Source organism: Phodopus roborovskii, unplaced genomic scaffold (genome assembly GCF_943737965.1).
Source record: "Phodopus roborovskii unplaced genomic scaffold, PHOROB, whole genome shotgun sequence".
Taxonomy (NCBI): Eukaryota; Metazoa; Chordata; class Mammalia; order Rodentia; family Cricetidae; genus Phodopus; species Phodopus roborovskii.
The window spans coordinates 14,545,699-14,564,997 of NW_026126448.1; the positions used below are offsets into that span (position 1 = coordinate 14,545,699).

Consider the following 19,299-nt stretch of genomic DNA (forward strand, 5'->3'; position numbering starts at 1 on the left):
TGCAAGGAACTCATCAACAATGAGATACTTCCTGACTGAAAAGGGTGGCATTTACAATTAGCCACCATCAGAGATCAAGTCTATTGCTACAAAGACCAAAGTTTCCTGTTACTTCCCAGGACCAAACAGGGTGCATTAACAAGGTAAAACCATCTATGCTAAGATTCCTCCTTTATTCCAAGCCACCAGTGTCCCCCAAATCCTTATAGAAAACTCTGGAAAGGCCCAGTTAGGTGTTTTCTAAGGAGAGAGCCACCAAAGCTACAGCAATGCCAGTCTTCATGTAATCCTCACTATAATGCAGAGGTGACCGCTAAGACAAACTTGCTGAGAACAGGCACAGCTCTGGGTTTGGGACAAGCCGCTAACACAGGTCTCCATTATGGACCCTTGACATCTGTGTCAAACAAACAACTGCTGCATTACCTGTAGCTCTGAGAAATTGGGAAATACTAATTACACAGTTTCTAGGATCTCAGCAAAGAAAAAGTATCCATGTTTCCGCCCACTGCGCACACTCACAGTCTCCCTGCTTAGATTCTAAGAATGCCCTGTTTTCACAGATCCTTTTCATAAAGGCGGAGCCCCCACACAACACATTTGTGCCATTCCTTCTTTGACCTGAAGGTTATCAAGTGGCTAACTCCAGGGAGTTTGTTTATTTCTCCAAGCAAAAGTCAGGAAAATGAAAGCTTTAAGCGTGAAATACCAGAGTAAATTCCATCTCTAGTCTCTGAATCAAGCCAGTTATGACTATCCTAGGATGGCCTCCAACTTAATGTGCAATCAAAGATAACTTTGAACTATTAATCCTGAGTGCGGGGACTACAGGAGTGTACCGCCAAGGCTACAAGCCGTTTGTGAGGTACTGGGGATTGAACTCAGGGCTTCATGCATGTGAGCCATGAGCTGCATCCCCATATCCCCAGTCACAGGTGAAGCCTTGTGTAAACAAAATTACACACTTGCACACAGCCCCATGATTGGGAAAAATAAACACACTCAGAAATAGCTACTGACCAACTCGTTCATCTTTTACTTTTTACTTTTTTTTTTTTTTTTTTGACTGTCCCTGAAGATTCATTTATGAGATGCCCTACACCTCACGGCACAGACACTTGGGTCTGAAGAGGTGGCCTGTAAAAACAAGCTACCCTGTATTTCATAGTTAATGTAGCACTGATGGCCAGGTATCTGGGTATGTGGAGCCTACCACGGAAGTTCAGGTACCCAAAAGCTTTCAGAACAGACAGCCCTAAAAACATTAGACTAAAAGAAGTATATGCCCTTCTACCTAGAGGGACACTGAAGCACAGTAAAACTAAAGTTACAAGTAGTGAGCATCCTCAAAAGGGATCTATCTATACTTGCAGAAACAAAACAAAACAAAACAAACCTCACCCACTCGAAACAGTCTCCACTAAGAGTGGACAACCCCCGTGTGATCAGGGTACTGGTAGTCACCTGGGGATTAAGGAAGGAATTCAGAGGTATGTTATAAAGCAAAGTATGTAATTAGAAAAATTCAGATGATTTAGCTAATATCCACATGAAGTCACATGCTGATTCATTTTATAGTATAAGTTTTTACATATAAAAATATTCTATTTCCAAGTACTTAAAGCTGCCCCATTTTTCTCCCTCTCAGTGGAAGAACAGAATATAGAGAGAAGTAAAATGCATCCAGCCTTAATAATTTGACATTTAAGAACTCAAGACGGGATAAAAATTGTCTTTCCATTTCTCCAGGAAAGAAAATCCCTTACCAAGCAAATTCAGAGTGGAAAAATAAAATGGAAATATTTTACCTTAAGTGAATAATACAGCTTTCTCATATTCTTAAAGGAATTTAATGTGCCAATATAATATTGGTCCACTAAAAATCTGCAGTGATTATATACACTTGAAATTAATATTTTATAATTATATTTTCACTGCTTTTTATAATTATATTTTACAATTATATTTTTCACTGTTACTATTTCGTTAAAATTCTGTTGTTGAGTTTTGTATTTTTGGAGACAAGGTCTCACTGTGTAGGCCTGGCTGGCCGGGAACTCACTAAGTAACCAAGGCTGGCCTGGAATTTACAGACATCTGCCTGCCTCTGTCTCTCGAGTTCTGCAATTAAAGCCATGCACCACCACTCCTGGTCTATGTAGGTAAAATTTAATGAGCTGAAATACTCTATTGTTCTATGCCTGCTCTTTCCAAACACCTACACTCCTTTTCTTCACTGACACTCAGTGGTGAATTAACTTTAAACTATTCCAGGAAAGATCAGAGTAGCAAATCTCCCAAATAATTATGGGAAGGAAAATCTCATTTCAAAGTCAACTATCAATGACTTATATATCTTTATTTGTCTTCCTGACTATACAAATGAATCCAAATCTCAGATAATGTGCTTCAAGTTGAAAAAGAAAGCAAACAATCTTTTATTTGACAACTCCCCCCAAACTACAATCAGGTGAAATGAGTTCCGTTTGTTAGTGTTAGTTTGCTTCAAATGAAGAAAAACAAACCTAATTTACAGAGAATCGCCTCCTATCTACATGCAGAAAGCCACCTAAAAACTGTCCTTAATGCCCGTTGTATAAAACATTAAATATTCTAAATTAGAAATAGCGTTAATGGGTTATTGGTAAAAATCCAAACTCTATGTAATTAGTAGTTTGGTTTATATATATTATCACACCATCTTAATTTCTGCTAATATTACACAGAAAGAAAAAAGCTAGAAATAGCTATAAAAATAAAATCCTTAAATCCAACATCTAGGGCAAAATATAAAAGTTGCCAATAAATATAAATATCCCAATAGAAAAATTAATCTTAGAAAATAAAGTAATAATTGCTATTAAGACATTACAAAAATGACTAAGTTTAATGTGCAAATAGGCACACTACGTGCCAGACAATCAGTATAATTTTACTGTCGTCATTACACAATGCAGCAATACAAGGTTACTGAGGTGTGGTGTTTTCTGCTTTAGTCTAGTTATCTTCCGGAGAAATGCTCACCAAATTCACAAGCAGGAATTGGTTAAGCTGACCACTGACGCTCTTCACTGCTTCTTGATATAAGGACAAACTGCTTTCTCACAGCAATGGCCTCACTTTGCTTATCTCCCACCACAGCCCAAATTTCTTCCCCTTGTGCTAGGGATGAAATCGGAGCTTTGTATATGCTAACTACCAATTAGTTATGTACCCTCAGACTGCATTCTGTTGTGAAATAGGAGTCCTTAACCTCTCTTCCTGTCATTTTCCAGTCCTCCCATCCTGGAAAAACAGGAATCATTTAAAATAGTCTCCAGTGTCTCAAAAACAAAATTTCCCTAAAGACCAAGCTGTAATCATTTTGCTTTCTCTCTTAAACTGATGTCAGTGACATAGCTCTTCCTCTGTAAGTACTCTCTTAATGACCAGTCATCAGAAAAGGTTATGTCAGGAGATAACTGTGCTGAAAAAAGGAAAAGCAGCTCATAATACACAGCTCCTGGCATGGTACCTTTGCCTCAGGCACTGATACTATCTATATCTGTTACCTTATATGCATTATAGATTACTTCAAACATAGCCGACAATTAAAAACTGTGTTTTCAAATTTACAAAAACAATTTGGTGAGCGTTAACTTAGACACTACTACATAAAAGCCCCTTGGTTCTCTAGACCAAATTCAGGACAACAAATTATTTATTTGAAACTCTTGGTATTCTAAATTATCTTAAAATCTGTTTTAGCTTATGCCATTTAAAAAATAAAAATCTACAGCACCATCTTCAGAAAAGGCACTTTCTAAGAACCTCCTTGATTTAAAAACTGATTTGAAAACCAAGTTCAGTGTCTACCCTGAAAAACTTCTTCACTGAGACCCTACTGTACAATAATAGCAGATTCTGGTGACCTTAGACATTGATAGAGAGCTCACTGGCCAGCTGGATAATTTGAGAAGCTCCTAACTTCATCGGACTGTTTGTTACCTGTAACTTTAACAGGGCCTTCTACTGGTAATCCAACCTTCCATAGACGTTTACCATCCTTTTATTCAAGTTAAAGTCATTAACTTCCCTGCTTTAAGAATAAAAGATTTAATTGGTAATAGAAAACTCTAGGGCACTCCTTTTGATGGGTGAGACAAATTTCAACTGGCTATGGATAATCAACAGAAGGCTTGTCCGTTTATGTCACTGACTTATGTGGAAAATTCTAAACTTACATGTAACATTTTTAGAAGTAAAAATATATGTTTTCCTTTTGTGATATATTTTATTTCTATATAGAGCACTTTCTTCCCATCCTGGGACTTAGCTTGTGTTTAATTAATCACATTTCTATCATTGCCAAGATTTTTCAGAGAAAATTCTCTTTCTGATTTCTTTTTTTTTTTTTTTTTTTTTTTTCCTGTTCTTTTGGGTTTGGCAGAGTTGAGGAACAGAGTATTGCTAGGTAACCTAGCTTGGCCTCAAGTTCTTGAACTCAAGATCTTCTGGCCTTAGTTAGCCTCTGGAGTGTGAGGATCACAGCCGTGTGCTAAGCCCAGCTGTCTTAATGATTTCTATAATGACTTAAAAATTAAAAAATTTAAAATTACGTGTGTGTGTGTGTGTGTGTGTGTGTGTGTGTGTGTATGCACGAATGTATGGGGCCAGAGGACAATTTATGGGAGTTGGTTCTCCCATAAACTGAACTCAGGTTGTCAGACTTGATGACTTGGTGGTGAGTGTGCCTACCCTGCTGAGCCATCTCCCACCCTCTGCACTGATTTTTACATACTTATTTGTGGCTTAGTTTTCTACTCTCTTTAAAAAACTAATTTATTTTTATTTCATGTGCATTGGTGTTTTGTCTGCATGTCTGTGTGAGGGTGTCACATCCCAGGAACTGGACTTATAGACAGGTGTGAGCTGCCATGTGGGTGTTGGGAATTGAACCCTGGTCCTCTGGAAGAGCAGCCAGGACTTTTAATTGCTGAGCCATCTCTCCAGCTCCCTAGTTTTTTGTTTTTTGGGCTCTTATAGAACCACAGAAATGCTTATGTGTTAGGTGGAAAGGAAATAGGAAAACAAAAACCCTCTAAGTTAGGGGTATAGCATCACTCAGGAAGACCTCACTTGATGTGAAGTTCTTCAATTATTTTTATTAAAGCTTCAAAAATATCTACAAAGTCCCAAGAAAAATGAGAAGGCCTAACACTTCATATGAATAGAGCAGCTGAATCAAGAACACTGGACAAGTGAACTGTCTTTGACAACCTTAATTCATAAGAGTTAAGTAAACTACAGGAACTATTAAGAGTAGCCTTTCTGCAACAGGAGAGTACCTACAGGGATAAGGTAAATGGAACTTTTGCTCTTGTTTTGAGACATGGTCTCGTGTAGCTGAGGCTTGAATTCCTGATGCTCCCAAGGGCTGGGATAATAGGTGTACCTTATGCCTGGCTCAATTGAACATATAACTCAGTTTAATGACATCCAGTGAAAATTACACAGAGATATCAGTTAAACAACTTGGCAAAACACTATTATACAGGTTTGAAACAGAAAGGGATAAAACTATTCTACTAGTGTACAAGTGGCCAGGTCCTTGAATTTCATAAAATATTAAGCATAGGAAAAAGCCCCACGGTGTGCTTAGGATAGATGTTTCTGGGTTTCATGTCTATTGCCAGCCTCCAAGTGCTTACACTGCCCATGAATGAGATATTGGAGCCATTTCTATTCAACAGCAGCTGGTTTCTTATTTCCCAAGACACACTTCAAGTCTGCCACCCAAAGATCCACAGGACAACATGCCAGTCAATATCAGGCTATAGGGACCACAGAGAACTTGGCTTGGGAAACTAGTATGGGTCTTCAGAAGGCAAGGAGTCTCTGCTAGAAGGCAGAAATGCATCTTTATCAAGTGCCTTTCCAAAACGCACAGAACATTCCTACTGGAACTGGATTCTCTTCAGGAAGAAAAGTAAATAGTTCATAATTAGAGAAGACATATTTCTAGACTTTTTTCTGGAAAACTTGTTCACAGACAATTATTAATAAAGCAAAAGGTATCCATGTTTCTGTAAAAAGTCAAGTACCCCTTGCAAACTGTCAATTTAAAAAACAAACAACCTACTACATTGCTAAAGCAAAGGTATTCGGTTATTAAACTGAAACCAGAACTGTTTCAAATACCTGCTGTTACTTTCGTAATTTATGTCCCTAAACTTACCTAAAAAACCCAAAGAGTTTGACATTTGCCTGGCATCTTGCCCACATCCTTATTGTTTAGTGCAGTAAATGTCAGACTCTACCTAAATGAATAACAGCTACACAATTATCAGCGTATGGTCTCAATGCCAGTACTGTGATACTGTAATACAGAAACACTCTTGAGACACATTTGCCACCAAGAACATACATTAAACTCCCAACTCTTCTTCACACGGAAACCAATTACACAAGTTGTTTAGATTGACATTGCAGTCCATCTTATGAGACATACTGTAAAGACCCGCAGGCTAGCACTCATCAACTAGAGCAAGAGCAGGGGTGGAAAAGAAAAGTTACTACGGTTTCAAGATGTTTAAAAAAGGAACTTAAGAAAAAGATTAGGAATTTTATCTAGAAGCGCAAAAATAATTACTATAAATTTCAAGAAGTATTTTCCATAAGCCTTTTTACCTTAAAATTCTAAACACAAAGTTTGTTGGCATTAAGTTTGGTATCCCAAGTTATTAGTAGGCAAAATAGAAATATACTATACATATTCTTCTAAGTTAATTATCTTAAACTAGCAAGACAATAATGTAAGAAGCATTCTAAAACTGAAACCATTCAAAAGATAAAACCTTATATTTTAGGAAAATTATTCTTCCCATTAAAAAATTCCTTCCAACTTTGCAAACATATCCCCCATGGAGGGATAACTGCCTTATTCTAGAGATAGGAGAGAAGCCCTAGTCCCTACTTCACAGGACCTGTCAGATCTACATGACCCCAACTGGATGGCATTCCCCTACATATTGTATTGTGGTGGGGGGTTGGGAGGGGAGGGTGTTTAGAGTGCATGGGAGAGGGTAGAGAGGGCAAAAGGGAGGGAAGGAGGGAGGGAGGGCTTGGGGGGAGGGAGGGAGGGAGGGAGAGGGAACTGGGATCGACATGTAAAATAATAAAAAAAAAAAAAAAACGCTTTGACTCCAAAATTTAAGTTGAAAAACAAGTTACTGGGGAAAAGTATTTCTATTTTTGTTTCCACAGAAAATGAAAAGATGTGGATTCCTTCCAGGCTAATGTGGTTTGATCACACCAGACCGCCTGAAACAGAGTACAAGCTGATCCTACATTCCAAACAGCTGGACAAAACAGCCCTACAGACTACAGCTAGGATATCTGAATCTTCTTCGAATCCCCCAAGACAGCGCCCCTTACCAGCAGGAAGTAGTTTGGAAAGAACGACGCCCAAATTCCCAAATATTGTGTATAAATGTTTGTTTTCATTTAATTGGACTTTGTTATATAAAATTAAATAAAAAATACTCTATATGCATAAAAAAAAATTCCTTCCAAATAAGAGTTAAAAGTAAGGGCTTCACGCTGGAAAGTGTGAGATCAAATTTCAGGAAAAAGACAGGGTGTCTATGTTGCTCCCTAACGTTCCTCGGATGAAGGAAGATGTTTTACTTACACTGGACAAACACAGGCTATACTATTCTCTTCTCTTGCCCATCTCCCCAAACAGCCAGACATGGTGGAAGGAGTCCTGTGGTCCCAGCTACTAGGGAGGCTGAGGTGAGCAGACTGGGGCCCAGGTGCTGGAGGCCAGCACGGGCAGCACAGGGAGACTTTGTCTCCAAAACAAGGGAGCAAACCAACCAACCCCAAATATGTTTTAAGGAATTTTTCTTTCCCCAGGAAGGAGATGGAAAATTTTGGAAGGAAAAAAACCAAGTACAAGCTACACAAATATCCTTTGTAAAGTGCTTTGAAACAGTTTTGAGAATTGCAGTTTCAATACTTCAAAGCAAAAAGCATAAAAAAATACAGTGCTTTCTTAGTTTTCGGTCAGAGGGACAAAAGATTGCATGCCTATGGGAAGACACAGGCTCAGGTTTTAGGCTCAAAGTACAGTAAATTGGCAATAACAGTGGATTAAAAGTAAGAGAGCAAATAAGGCTGTAAAGCCATTGCTGGTCAGGTGCAGATGGGGTTCTGAAGGCTGATGGCACCACTGCAAACATCTGTAGTGTCTGTCCTCAGAACCAGGGTGGAAACAAGAACAGAGGAAACTCAATGCAGCTTTCATGACTTACGAAGCACAAAGTCCCCCAACCCCGACGTTACTGAGAAACTTAGCTTTGACAGCCTTAAAGTTATCAACTACAGTTATTGACTAAAGAAGTGGAGAAAAGTAAATTGCTTTTTTAAGATTTACCCCCATATTTCAGAAATTTAACTCACTTTAAATGATCAAAGTCCTAAATCCTTTTGTCATTGTCATCTTAATTTTAAAGAGAAAGTTACATAAAAGATAAGAGAAAAAAATTATCCAGTATTTTCTTCATTCCTTTTGGTCAAAGAAGCACAATTCTTCAACAAGTGAGATCTATTTTCAAATAATTAAAAATCTTCAAATCTTAAGCTGTTCACTGTCTTTTTTTTTTTTTTTTTTTTTTTTTTTTTTTGAGACAGGGTTTCTCTCTGTGTAGCTCTGGCTGTCCTGGAGCTTGTTCTGTAGCCCAGGCTGGCCAGAACTCAGAACTCAGACATCTGCCTGCCTCTGCCTCCCAAGTGCTGGAATTAAAGGTGAGCCACCATCACCCAGCTATCACCATCATTTTAAAAACTGAAGTGTGGCTGCGTTTGGCTCATCCTGTCGGCTTTGCTTCCTTGACTGTGTTGGCGAAGGACAAGCTCTAAAACTGAACATTATGAAGCTCTCCTCAGGTTAAGGCTGTATTACTTTGCCCCCCTTTAAATGACAGGTGTCTGTTCTTCCTGTTGTCTGTGGGGAAAGGTGACAGACACAACTTTCCTTTAAAACTGCTTATTGCACTAAAAGAGCAAAAACTAGTCTGTTCTTAAACATGATTACATTTCCATAAAAGATGTGGCCAGTGCAGTTTATAACTGTTAAAGCACTATTCTAATGCATATAAAGGCAAAAGGAGCTATACTTCAACATACATATATGTTTATATATATACATTCACATATATAAAATATATATATGAAAGTCACATTAAGGTATGAGGGTAGTAACTAGCAAAAAACAAGAACCCCCCAATTCCTTCTCTTTCCATACTATAGAGTTTCAGATTTTTAAAATATTTACCCTTTATAAAAGCTTTAAGGGATTTCCAGGTATAACTCACACAAACAGGGGCTTCAGAACATTTGTCACTGGTCAGAAAGACTTCTGACAAGGTTTGTACTTATAGCAGCTTCAACACACGCACTACAGAAAGGAGTACTAGGGTCGCCACTGCTTCTATACACAGAGCACACATGGCAAAGGGAAGTCCAGAGCAAGAAGGAGCAGACACTCAGAAGCTGAGAACCCAGAACTGGGTATGAGACAGGAGCTAGCAGTAGGGTACATAAAATAAAAACAAATCCAGTTTGCCTTGCTTTGCTTCAGATGAATCATATATGAGCATATGAGTGTCATTTGTTGCAATAGGGACAGAAGTATAGATGCTGAAGGCAAGTAGGAAGGGAAATGTCAGTGGCTTGAGGAGGGACACAGGGAAAAGAAAGTTCCCCAGTGGAATGAACTGTAAAATATATGCAGAGACACACATATATCATTAATCTAGATCTAGATATATGTGCACAGGAAGTATACATGTGTGTATTTAAAGTACAGACTCTTTAGAAGAACAGATGAATGCACATTAGTTTCCTGCACATATAACTGAACAATCATTATTCCTGTAGGTGTGTGTTTTTAAACCATCATTCGCTTTTTCTTTTTTGCAAAGATATTTGTGCTGCCAAGCAACTTGAGGTAAAGAAAGGCATTAAAAGGGTTAGACTGTAACAGTGAAAACAAACAACCTCGATGCTTCCTACAGGAGACTGCAAAAAAGCAGCTGGCTGGTTTCCTAGTGCATAATGGTACTGCGTTCCTTGACAAAGTAAACAATTTTCCATGGATCAACAAGGACTAGACCCTTACAGTGTTGGCTTCTGGATGGCTGCAGCATCCCCAGTGAGCTGACTCCACTGGAAACATACACTGTATGCTGACCCCTCTTTCAGCTCATCCTCTCAGAGAATGCACTTGGACTTGTTAAGCGAAGTACATTGTACGTAAGGTATCTTGGTGAATTTGTACAGCCTTGGCAAGAGCCTGTGGATCTCGCCCATTGCTCTGTCCTGAAACGTGGCTTCCTTCAGCACTGTAAGAGAAAGGTTAATGAACACAAGCATAAGCCTCTGTTCTCATGTAAAAATTCTGAAGAATATTACATTTAGAAAATTCCAAAAATACTAGAAAAGAGGAACTGATGTAGTAACCTTTGTGTCTATTGTTTAGCTTCCATAGGGCCAATTTTACTTTGGCTCTTTCATTTTCTCAGGATTAATTAGAAATAAATTCCAGACAGCATTTCATTGTTGTCATATGTATGTGTATATATATATATACACACACACATACATATATATGTATACATACACATATACATATATACACATATATACATACACACATATATAATTTATTTATTTTTACTAACAATATCTTCTAAGTTACTAGATCATTCTATTCTTTTTTTAAAGGTTTATTTAATTTTCAATGTGCATGAGCATTTTGCCGGCATTCTCTCTCTCTCTCTCTCTCTCTCTCTCACACACACACATACACCATGTACATGTCTGGTGCCACAGATCACCTGGAACTGGTTTAACAGACAGGTGCGAGCCACCGTGTGGGTGCTGGGAATTGAACTCCGGGTCCAGGGTCTAGGGGAGCAGTCAGTGCTTCCAGCCACTGAACCATTCATTTCTCTAGCCTCAGATCACAGTATACTTACTAGAAAATCTTATTTTGGGCCATCAGTTGTTATCACTTTCCACATAGTACTCTGGCTGTCTGGCAGTCTGTGGGACTTTAATTCTGAATGGCCAGATTTTAGGCAGACAGAGGTGTACACACACACAGAGGTACTTACAGAAATGGCCTAAGAAATCAGAGTGTATTGGATTTTGTTTGAGCATACCCACTCTTTATGCTTCTATATTACCTATCATGTTCCTTGTCCACAAGGTGATATCTGGCTCTGAATGCCACCAGGTGGGCATAGTATGCAGGGGCAGGAATGGAGACGGAGCGTGTGCACCTCACATAGGTGTGACAGAGCTGGTAAGTCAGCAGCTGAAGTTCATCTGCTGTGAAGCAGTTGTCATCCCACAAGACGTGATAGTGTGAAGGACGGCTGGTTCCCTGCGGAGAAGAAATGGTATATTCTGTTCATTTCTAAACTTCTCTTTCTTTTTAAAAACTTTCCATTGGTGCGGTGGCAAGGTGGCAAAGGGGCAATCCCTAGTATCAACAAAACGAAAACCCGAGAAAACTGGGAAGATATGGGAAGGACAACATTCAGTCAGTGTGAAGTACACGTTCCAACTGAAGTCCCAAAGGGCTCTGGATAAGGTAGTTCTGGGTTGAAGACTCATGATGACTATTTGCATAACAATGGTCTCCCAAAGTTCTAAAATAACAAACCTGTTAAACCAGTATTCCTAAAAACTTATCAACAGAGAATCTTTGTTTTCCTCTGTGATATTTATTAAAAAGCTACAATGGGGGCTTCTAGATGGCTTAGTGGGTAAAGGCTCTTGTGTGCAAGCCTGATGACCTGAGTTCAACACTTGGAACTCTAGTGAAGGGAGGAGAGAACCAACTTCCAAAAGTTGTTCTTTGACCTTCATTTTGCCCCTCCCTACACACATACACACACACAGAGTAAATTTTAAATTTTAAAGTTGTTTTTGTAAAGCTACAATGGTAGCTAATATAGGTTAAAATGTATATTAGGTTAAAATGCATTATTCACTGAAATTAGTTGCCCAGCTTAAAATTTTTTTGTATTATTATTTTGAGTTATGAATTTCTTAACAAAATAAGGGCTGACAAGATTGCTCAGTGGGTAAAGGTGCTTGACAACAAGCATGACTACCTTTGTTTGATCCCTGGGACCAACGTAGTAGAAGGGGAGAATAGACTCTCACAGTTGTCTGATCACCACCTGCACACACACTTAGAGTTATTTAACTGACACTTATGAGGTACTTCTAAAATTGCATTCTTTTATATGCCCACTATCTACTAGGAAATGTCAAAATTTTTAATAAAGTATGACCATCAAAAAGATGTGTATGCCAAAAGATCATCTATTTTGAACCTTCAAGAGTAAGTTGCTCAATAAGATTCCAAGGAAGGCAGGAGAGATTCCACACATAGGCATAAACTGTAATGTAGAAATACAAGAATACAGTAAGTAAGACAAAAGATCATGATTCCTCAACTACTGAACTCAAAGGCAACGAAATAGGCAACTAACTGCCAGATAAAGATTTCAAAAGTGTCTGAAAAACAGATGCTCAGTCTAGGACCTCAAGAAGGGCACAACACAGAGGGAAAAGGAAGCAAAGTGAATGTAAAAAAATCAGCAACATGGATGAAAAGGTTGAGCAACACATTAAAAAATTTCAAGGAAACTAAGATTGGGGATGGGGTAGGACCTGAATATCAGAAATAAGAAACTCACTGGGTCAAGTAAAAAGCACAGTGAAAGTACTGTCAACAGATTTGACCTCCAGGAGAAAGACTATCAGGGCAGGCTGATGAAACACTGCATTTAATAAGTGTAACACAAATAATAAAGACCCAGAGATAGATTTTGGGGTTCAAACTTCAAGCTGACAATCAGAAAAGCAGAACAGCTGGCCACTAGCTCTCACCTCTACCTCAGGCTAAAATGGGGATCCTGCCTCCACAATCCTCAGACTGTAATCCTAGACTGCTGCCTCTCCTCAGTGTGGCTGGAGAATAAATCTTTAAGACTTTGCTTTTCCTTATATGCTCTCCTCCCAGCCATGTCACTCCTGCCTCCACCTCCCTAGTGCTGGGATTAAAGGCGTGCGATCCCAAGTGCTGGGATCACCTTTGTGTGAGCTGTCTCTTTTAGGACTGGATCAATTTTGTGTAGTTCAGTGTAGCCTTGAACTAACAGAGATCCATCTGCTTTTGTCTTGAGTCCTGGGGTTAAAAGTGCGTGCCACCACCACCTAGCTCTATGGATAGCTAATATGGCTGCTGGGATTAAAAAAAAAAAAATTAAAAGCTGTAAAGAGGAAAATGCCAACTTATCTATATAGGATGGAATATTAGAATAATACTAAATCTCCTCGCAGGTACCCTAAAAGCCAAGAAAGCACAGAATATGTTTCAAGCTGTAGTAAATATAATAGCCAACCAAGATTCAGAAACTGTCATTTAAAATTGATTTTTAGGCTGAAGGATCTTTGAAGGCAAGTGCAAAAGCAGTTCAAGGGCACAGAGCCCACACCACAGAAGACTCATAAAGGAATCCTATGTGTGCACAGAGGACCAGTGTCAATCATCACAGCACAAGAAAAACACATTTCATTAGAACAACAAAAGAGAGCCAGGAAGGAATCTAACACATCCAATACAATAAACCAGAAAACCCCTAAAGTAATAAGGGAGAAAGAAAATAACAAACAATAAATAAATTAACCAGTCAGAAGACAAGCAACAAAATCATATGAATCAGTAAATGTATCCCAGTAATAACCTTGAGTAAAAATAAAGAGACCTGAAGAGATGGCTCAGTAGTTGACAGTCCACATTGGCCTACAAGAGAACGTAAGTTTGATTCCCAGCACACGTTAGGCAGCTCACAACTGTGTTTAGTCTAGCTCTATGGGACCTGACACCCTCTGATCTCTTTGGACACACACACACACACACACACACATACACACACAGATAAATGATAATTAAAAAAAGAGAGAGAGACATAGACCAGATGGCTAGATTAAAAAACTAGATCTAGGGCTAGCAAAATGGCTTAGCAGATAAAGATGTTTGCCAAGTTTCATGATGACCTCAGTTCAATCCCCAGAACCCACATGGTGGAAGGAGAGATTGGTTCCTCTACTCAATACTACATACATACGATGGCATGTGAGCCATGGCACATGTAATAAATAAATAAAAATGTGAAAAAAAAAATCAACCTGAAACTAGATCTTTCTGTTGTCTCCAAAAGACATACTTCACGGGTAAAGACACTAATAGAGTTCAAAGTCAAAAGATGGAAAATAAATCAACGCAAGCCAAGGACACTGACATAGTGATTTTGATGTCTAATAAATTAGACTTCAAGCAAATTGTTGTTTTTATTTATTTATTATTTACTTATTTGCGATAGGATGTCACTATGAGCTCTGGCTTGCCTGGAACTAACTCTCAGAGATCCATCTGCCTCTGCCTCCTGAGTGCTGGGATTAAAGGTGTGTGTCATACCAAGCTAAATAAACTTTAAAGAGTTAAAAAGGGTATAACATAATTCATCAAGAAGATATAAAAATTGCTAATATATATGTACCAAACATTAGCATTTCCAAGTCCATAAAACAAACACAAATAAATGAACATAAGATGTCAGAAGGTCTGATAAAATAGCAGCGAGTGATTCAGTGCTTATTTCTCCTCCAGACAGGTCATCTAAAACACACACATGAAGACCTCTGAGTTGAAGTGTACTATAGATCAGAAGACTTACTAGGTATATACAGAATATTTCATCCAAATATACAGAACACGTTCTTCCTGGTAGCCATAGAACATTCTCTAAAACAGACTGCATTCTAGGTCACCAACCCAGTCTTACCTAACATAAAAACTTGAAATAATTTCCTCTGTCTTTTCAGATCACAGAACAACAAAAGCAGAAATCCATAGCAAGAAAACCACAAACACTACATCAATGCACGGGACTGAACAATCCACACCTGAATCATCAGTGGGTCACTGAGGAAATCAGGGCAGATATCTTAGCTTACTTATTTTATCTTATATGCACGAGTGTTTTGCCTTAAGCATGTAAGTGTACTGTGTGCATACCTGGTGTCCTCAGAGGTCAGGACTGGAATCATGGATGGTTATGAATTACCATGTGGGTGCTGGGAACTGAACCTGGGTCCTCTGCAAGAACAGCAAGTGCTCTTAGTTATTGAGCCATCTTTCCAGCCCCCAGGGCAGAAAATTTAAAAAATAGTTTAATTTTTAAATTTTATGTGCATTGGTGTGACAGTGCCAGATCCCCTGGAACTGGAGTCATAGACAGCTGTGTTGGGAACTGAACCTGAATCCTCTGGAAGAACAGCCAGTATTCTTAACTGCTGAGCCATTTGTCCAGTCCCAGAAAATTTTAAACTCCTAGAATCAAATGTAAATGAAAGCATACATTACCAGAACCTTTGGGATCCACTAAGGCACTACTAGAAGAAATGTTTATAGTTATGTGCTTACATTAAAACCAGTGCAAGTGTTATGACACAGAAAAAAAATTGTATACACTAGATGATACATGGCTTACAGTGTGCAGAATCCAATTGTAAAAATGACTATCTTACTGAAAGTAATGTATACATTTAATGAAATTCCCATAAAAATTTTAATGGTATTCTTCATAGAATGAGAAGAAACAAGCCTGACGTTCACTGAAGCACAAAAGGTCCCTAATAGCCAAAGCAACCCTCAGCAGAAACAGCAGTGCTGGAGATAACCACATTTGAGTTCAAATTATATCACAGAGCCACAGTGAAAAAACCAGCATGATACTAGCACAAAATTGGACATGTAGATCAGTGGAACAGAATGGACAAACCAGAAAGAAACTAAAAATAGCTACAGCCTTAATTTTTGACAAGGGTGTCAAAACACACTTTGGGAAAATGCCTTTTAAAGAAACGATGCTGGGAAAACTGGATGTTCACATGCCAGGTAAGGGACCCTGGCCTGCTCGAGCATGGCTACCATGGAGAGCATGGCTCTGGCAAGCCTTGCCTTTCTCCCCCATTCTCTTTGCCTTGCTAAAAACAGATTACATTCCTAAAGCTAGACACCAAGGTCTATTTCCTTATTTGATCGCTTCCTCCTCCTGAGGCTGACTACCAAGGGACCTACCAAAGTACTGAAATCAAAAGCCCCCTTTGGCTCACCTAATTAAAATGTCCAATAAAAATTAAACACTTCATCCTAGCATGGGATTTCCCTTTTTACCTTTATAAACCACCATTTCCTGTGGGCCATGTCTGTCTCCTCTCTATCCAGAGGTAGTCCTTTGTCCCTCCCGGACAAATATCCCTGACCCTCTCTCTTGTTCCCATCCCCTTCTCCTTCATCTATCTCCTCCTGTCATGGTCCGTCTGGGGCAAATCTCCTTTGTGCTGAGAACTTGGTTTTGGGTGAATGAGCGCACCTAGGAAATAGTACTAGCCTAGATGTCCATGGACAGATGAATAGATGAGGAAAATGTGGCATATGTACTTTTTTTTGGACAGGATTTCACGAAGCTCGAGCTGTCTTCAAGTCTACCGTGTAGTCAAGACTGGCTCTGAACTCCTGATCCTCCTGCCTTCACCTCCTAAGTGCTGAGATCACAAGCTTGCACCACCACACCCAAGCATGCAGTGGAATGTATGCAGTCATAAAGCATAGTGAGATCATGACATTGGACGTCATTACATTAGGTAAAATAAGCCAGATTCAAAAAAGATAACACCAGATATTTTCTTTTACATGTGAAGTGGACATTTAAAATTATGTATGTGTATACATATAAATGTGTCTATTTACACATGTGCACATGGGTAGGTCATAAAACTGGAAAGCAGATAATGAGGAAGGAGGAAGAGAGCTCCGAGGATGGGGAGAAAGCGTAACAGAAAGCCTGCGGCATGAAGTGGGAGCGGGGTGGGAGGCACAGCAGAAGCAAAGGAAGGAAGCAGCAGGATGGACAGGAGGGGAATGAATGACAGCATGGCAGAATAGCATATACGTATGAAAGTGCCATAATAAAGCCTACCAATTTGTATAGTATTAAAATTGATACAAATAAACAAGATCTCATTAAGTTTTGCATTAAAGTAAGGGTCAAATGTAGGGACACTCATTCTATTAAGCTAATCCTGCTATTTTCATAAAAATATTTCCCTTTCAGCTGGGTGGTGGTGATGAATACCTTTAATCCCAGCAGTCAGGAGGCAGAGGAAGGATCTCTGTGAGTTCAAGGGCAGTGTGGTCTACAGAGTGAGTTCCAGGACAGGCTCTAAAGCTACACAGAGGAATCCTATATCAAAAAAAAAAAAAAATTCCCTTTCAAAGTAAGGAAAATGAAAAAATTCACTCACTAAAAGTTTCATGTGGAAATCTAGGAATGCAGAGAAAGTATTATTGAAGTTCTAAATGACAGCACTTGACCTAGGAGCAGGCTTACCTGTATCCCAGCATGGCTACAGAGATAGAAGTCAAACTCATACGGGTGAGTAATGTCGGTGTCAACTGTGGTTCCAGCTGGAATGTTGCCACTTCTCCCAACCTAGATTTTGGATCAAATTTGAAATCAACAAGACAAAAGTTTAAAAATGTATCAGAATGCACATTAAAAATGTTCAAATACACAAACTGACCCCACATTTCACTACTTCCAGCCTGAAAAATTACTGTGGTGATATATTGTGTATGATCTAATGAAGCTTGCCTGAAGCCACACCTTTAATCCCAGCAGCCACACTAGTTAGCCATAGAGGCTGGGCAGTGGTGGTGTATGCCATTAATCCCAGCGCTAGAGAGGCATATAAGACAGGAGCTCAGGATCTCATGCAACATTCAGTCTCCAGACACACTGAGGACAGGATTGTCCCAGCCTTAGTAAAGGTAAGAACTCTCTAGTGGCTTGGTTGCTTTATTTTTCTGATCTTCACCTTGAACTCCAATGTCTCTGGGATTTTATTATTCACACTGCTTATTACTTAAGCAAGTATTAGGTACAGCACTCACATACTCTTACTTCCTAATCTTCAAAAAAAAAAAGGTATTATTTTGTGTGCATGGGTGTTTTGCCTGTGTGCACATGTGTATGGAATACCCATGAAGGTCTGAGAGGGTGTTGGATTCTCTGGGACTGGAGTTACAAATGGTTGTGAGTTACCACATGGATGCTGGGAATTGAACCTAGGCATCTTTAAAAGCAGCCAATGCTCTTGAGCCCTGACTTCTTTTTTATTATTGTTTTTAGAGAAAGTTTCACATAGCCCAAGCTGGCCTCAAACTCTCTATGTAGCTAAGGATGAACAGGTTTATGTGCTGCTGAGGATTGAACCCTGAACTTCCTGCATGCTAGGAAAGTGCTCTACCAACTGAGCTACCCTAGTTTCCCTCATTCCTATTTTTGTAGGTTTCTTTCTTTCTTTCTTTCTTTATTTACTTTGTGTGTATGAGTGTTTTGCCTACATGTATGTCTGTATGTGTGTCTGGTGCCTACAGAGGTCAGAAGAGGACATTGGATCCCCTGAAACTGATAGTGGATGGTTGTGGGCTGGGAGTCAAACTCAGGTCTTCTGCAAGGATAGCCCAAGCTCTTAACCATTAAGCCATTTCTCCAGCCCCAAATCTTCCCTTTCCCTTCCCTTCTTTTCCCTTCCCTTCCCTTCCCTCCCCTACCCTCCCCTCTTTTCCCTCCCCCCTCTTTCTCTCTTTCTTTTGACAGGATTTCTCTGTGTAACAGCTGTCCTAGAACTCACTTTGTAGACCAGGCTGGCCTTGAACTCAGAGATCCACCTGCCTCTGCCTCCTGAGTGCTGGGATTAAAGGCATGTACCATTATCCTCTGACTCCAAATATTTCTTAACATGAGTGCTGATAAATGAGAAAGAGCTATATAGCTTGAATTCCTTGGTGGATGACAGGGTGAAAACACTTAAATTCAGCTGACATTTATGGTACATGTGTATTGTGAGTGTTCTTGAAATACTGCTGTGTGAAATTACCATTTTTTTTCTTGGAGAATACTATATATTAATGAGAAGAAATCTTGGTAACATCACCAAAAGTCAGCATTTATTAGCCATGTCAAGTTTTTTTTTTTTACAGATTTGTTTTACTTATGTGTATCTGTATGAAAGGATGCCATATGCGGGCAGCTGCTCACAGAAGCCAGAGAGGGTGTTGGATCCCCTGGAGCTGAAGTTTCAGGCAACTATGAGCAGTCCATG

At 39.3% G+C, this 19,299-nt stretch overlaps 1 protein-coding gene across 1 annotated transcript in view; it reads right to left on the reverse strand.

Moving 5' to 3' along the window:
• Positions 1 to 10,204: 10,204 nt before the first annotated feature.
• The window catches only part of Ago3 (argonaute RISC catalytic component 3), an 82,621-nt gene continuing 73,526 nt past the window's right edge, over positions 10,205 to 19,299 (reverse strand). Inside the window, exons 17-19 of the mRNA XM_051188802.1 lie at positions 17,523 to 17,624; positions 11,235 to 11,434; positions 10,205 to 10,388 (exon numbers count right to left, since the gene is read on the reverse strand). Coding sequence (XP_051044759.1) covers positions 10,280 to 10,388; positions 11,235 to 11,434; positions 17,523 to 17,624 — 411 coding nt within the window. The 3' untranslated portion in view covers positions 10,205 to 10,279. The remainder of the gene's footprint in view (positions 10,389 to 11,234; positions 11,435 to 17,522; positions 17,625 to 19,299) is intronic.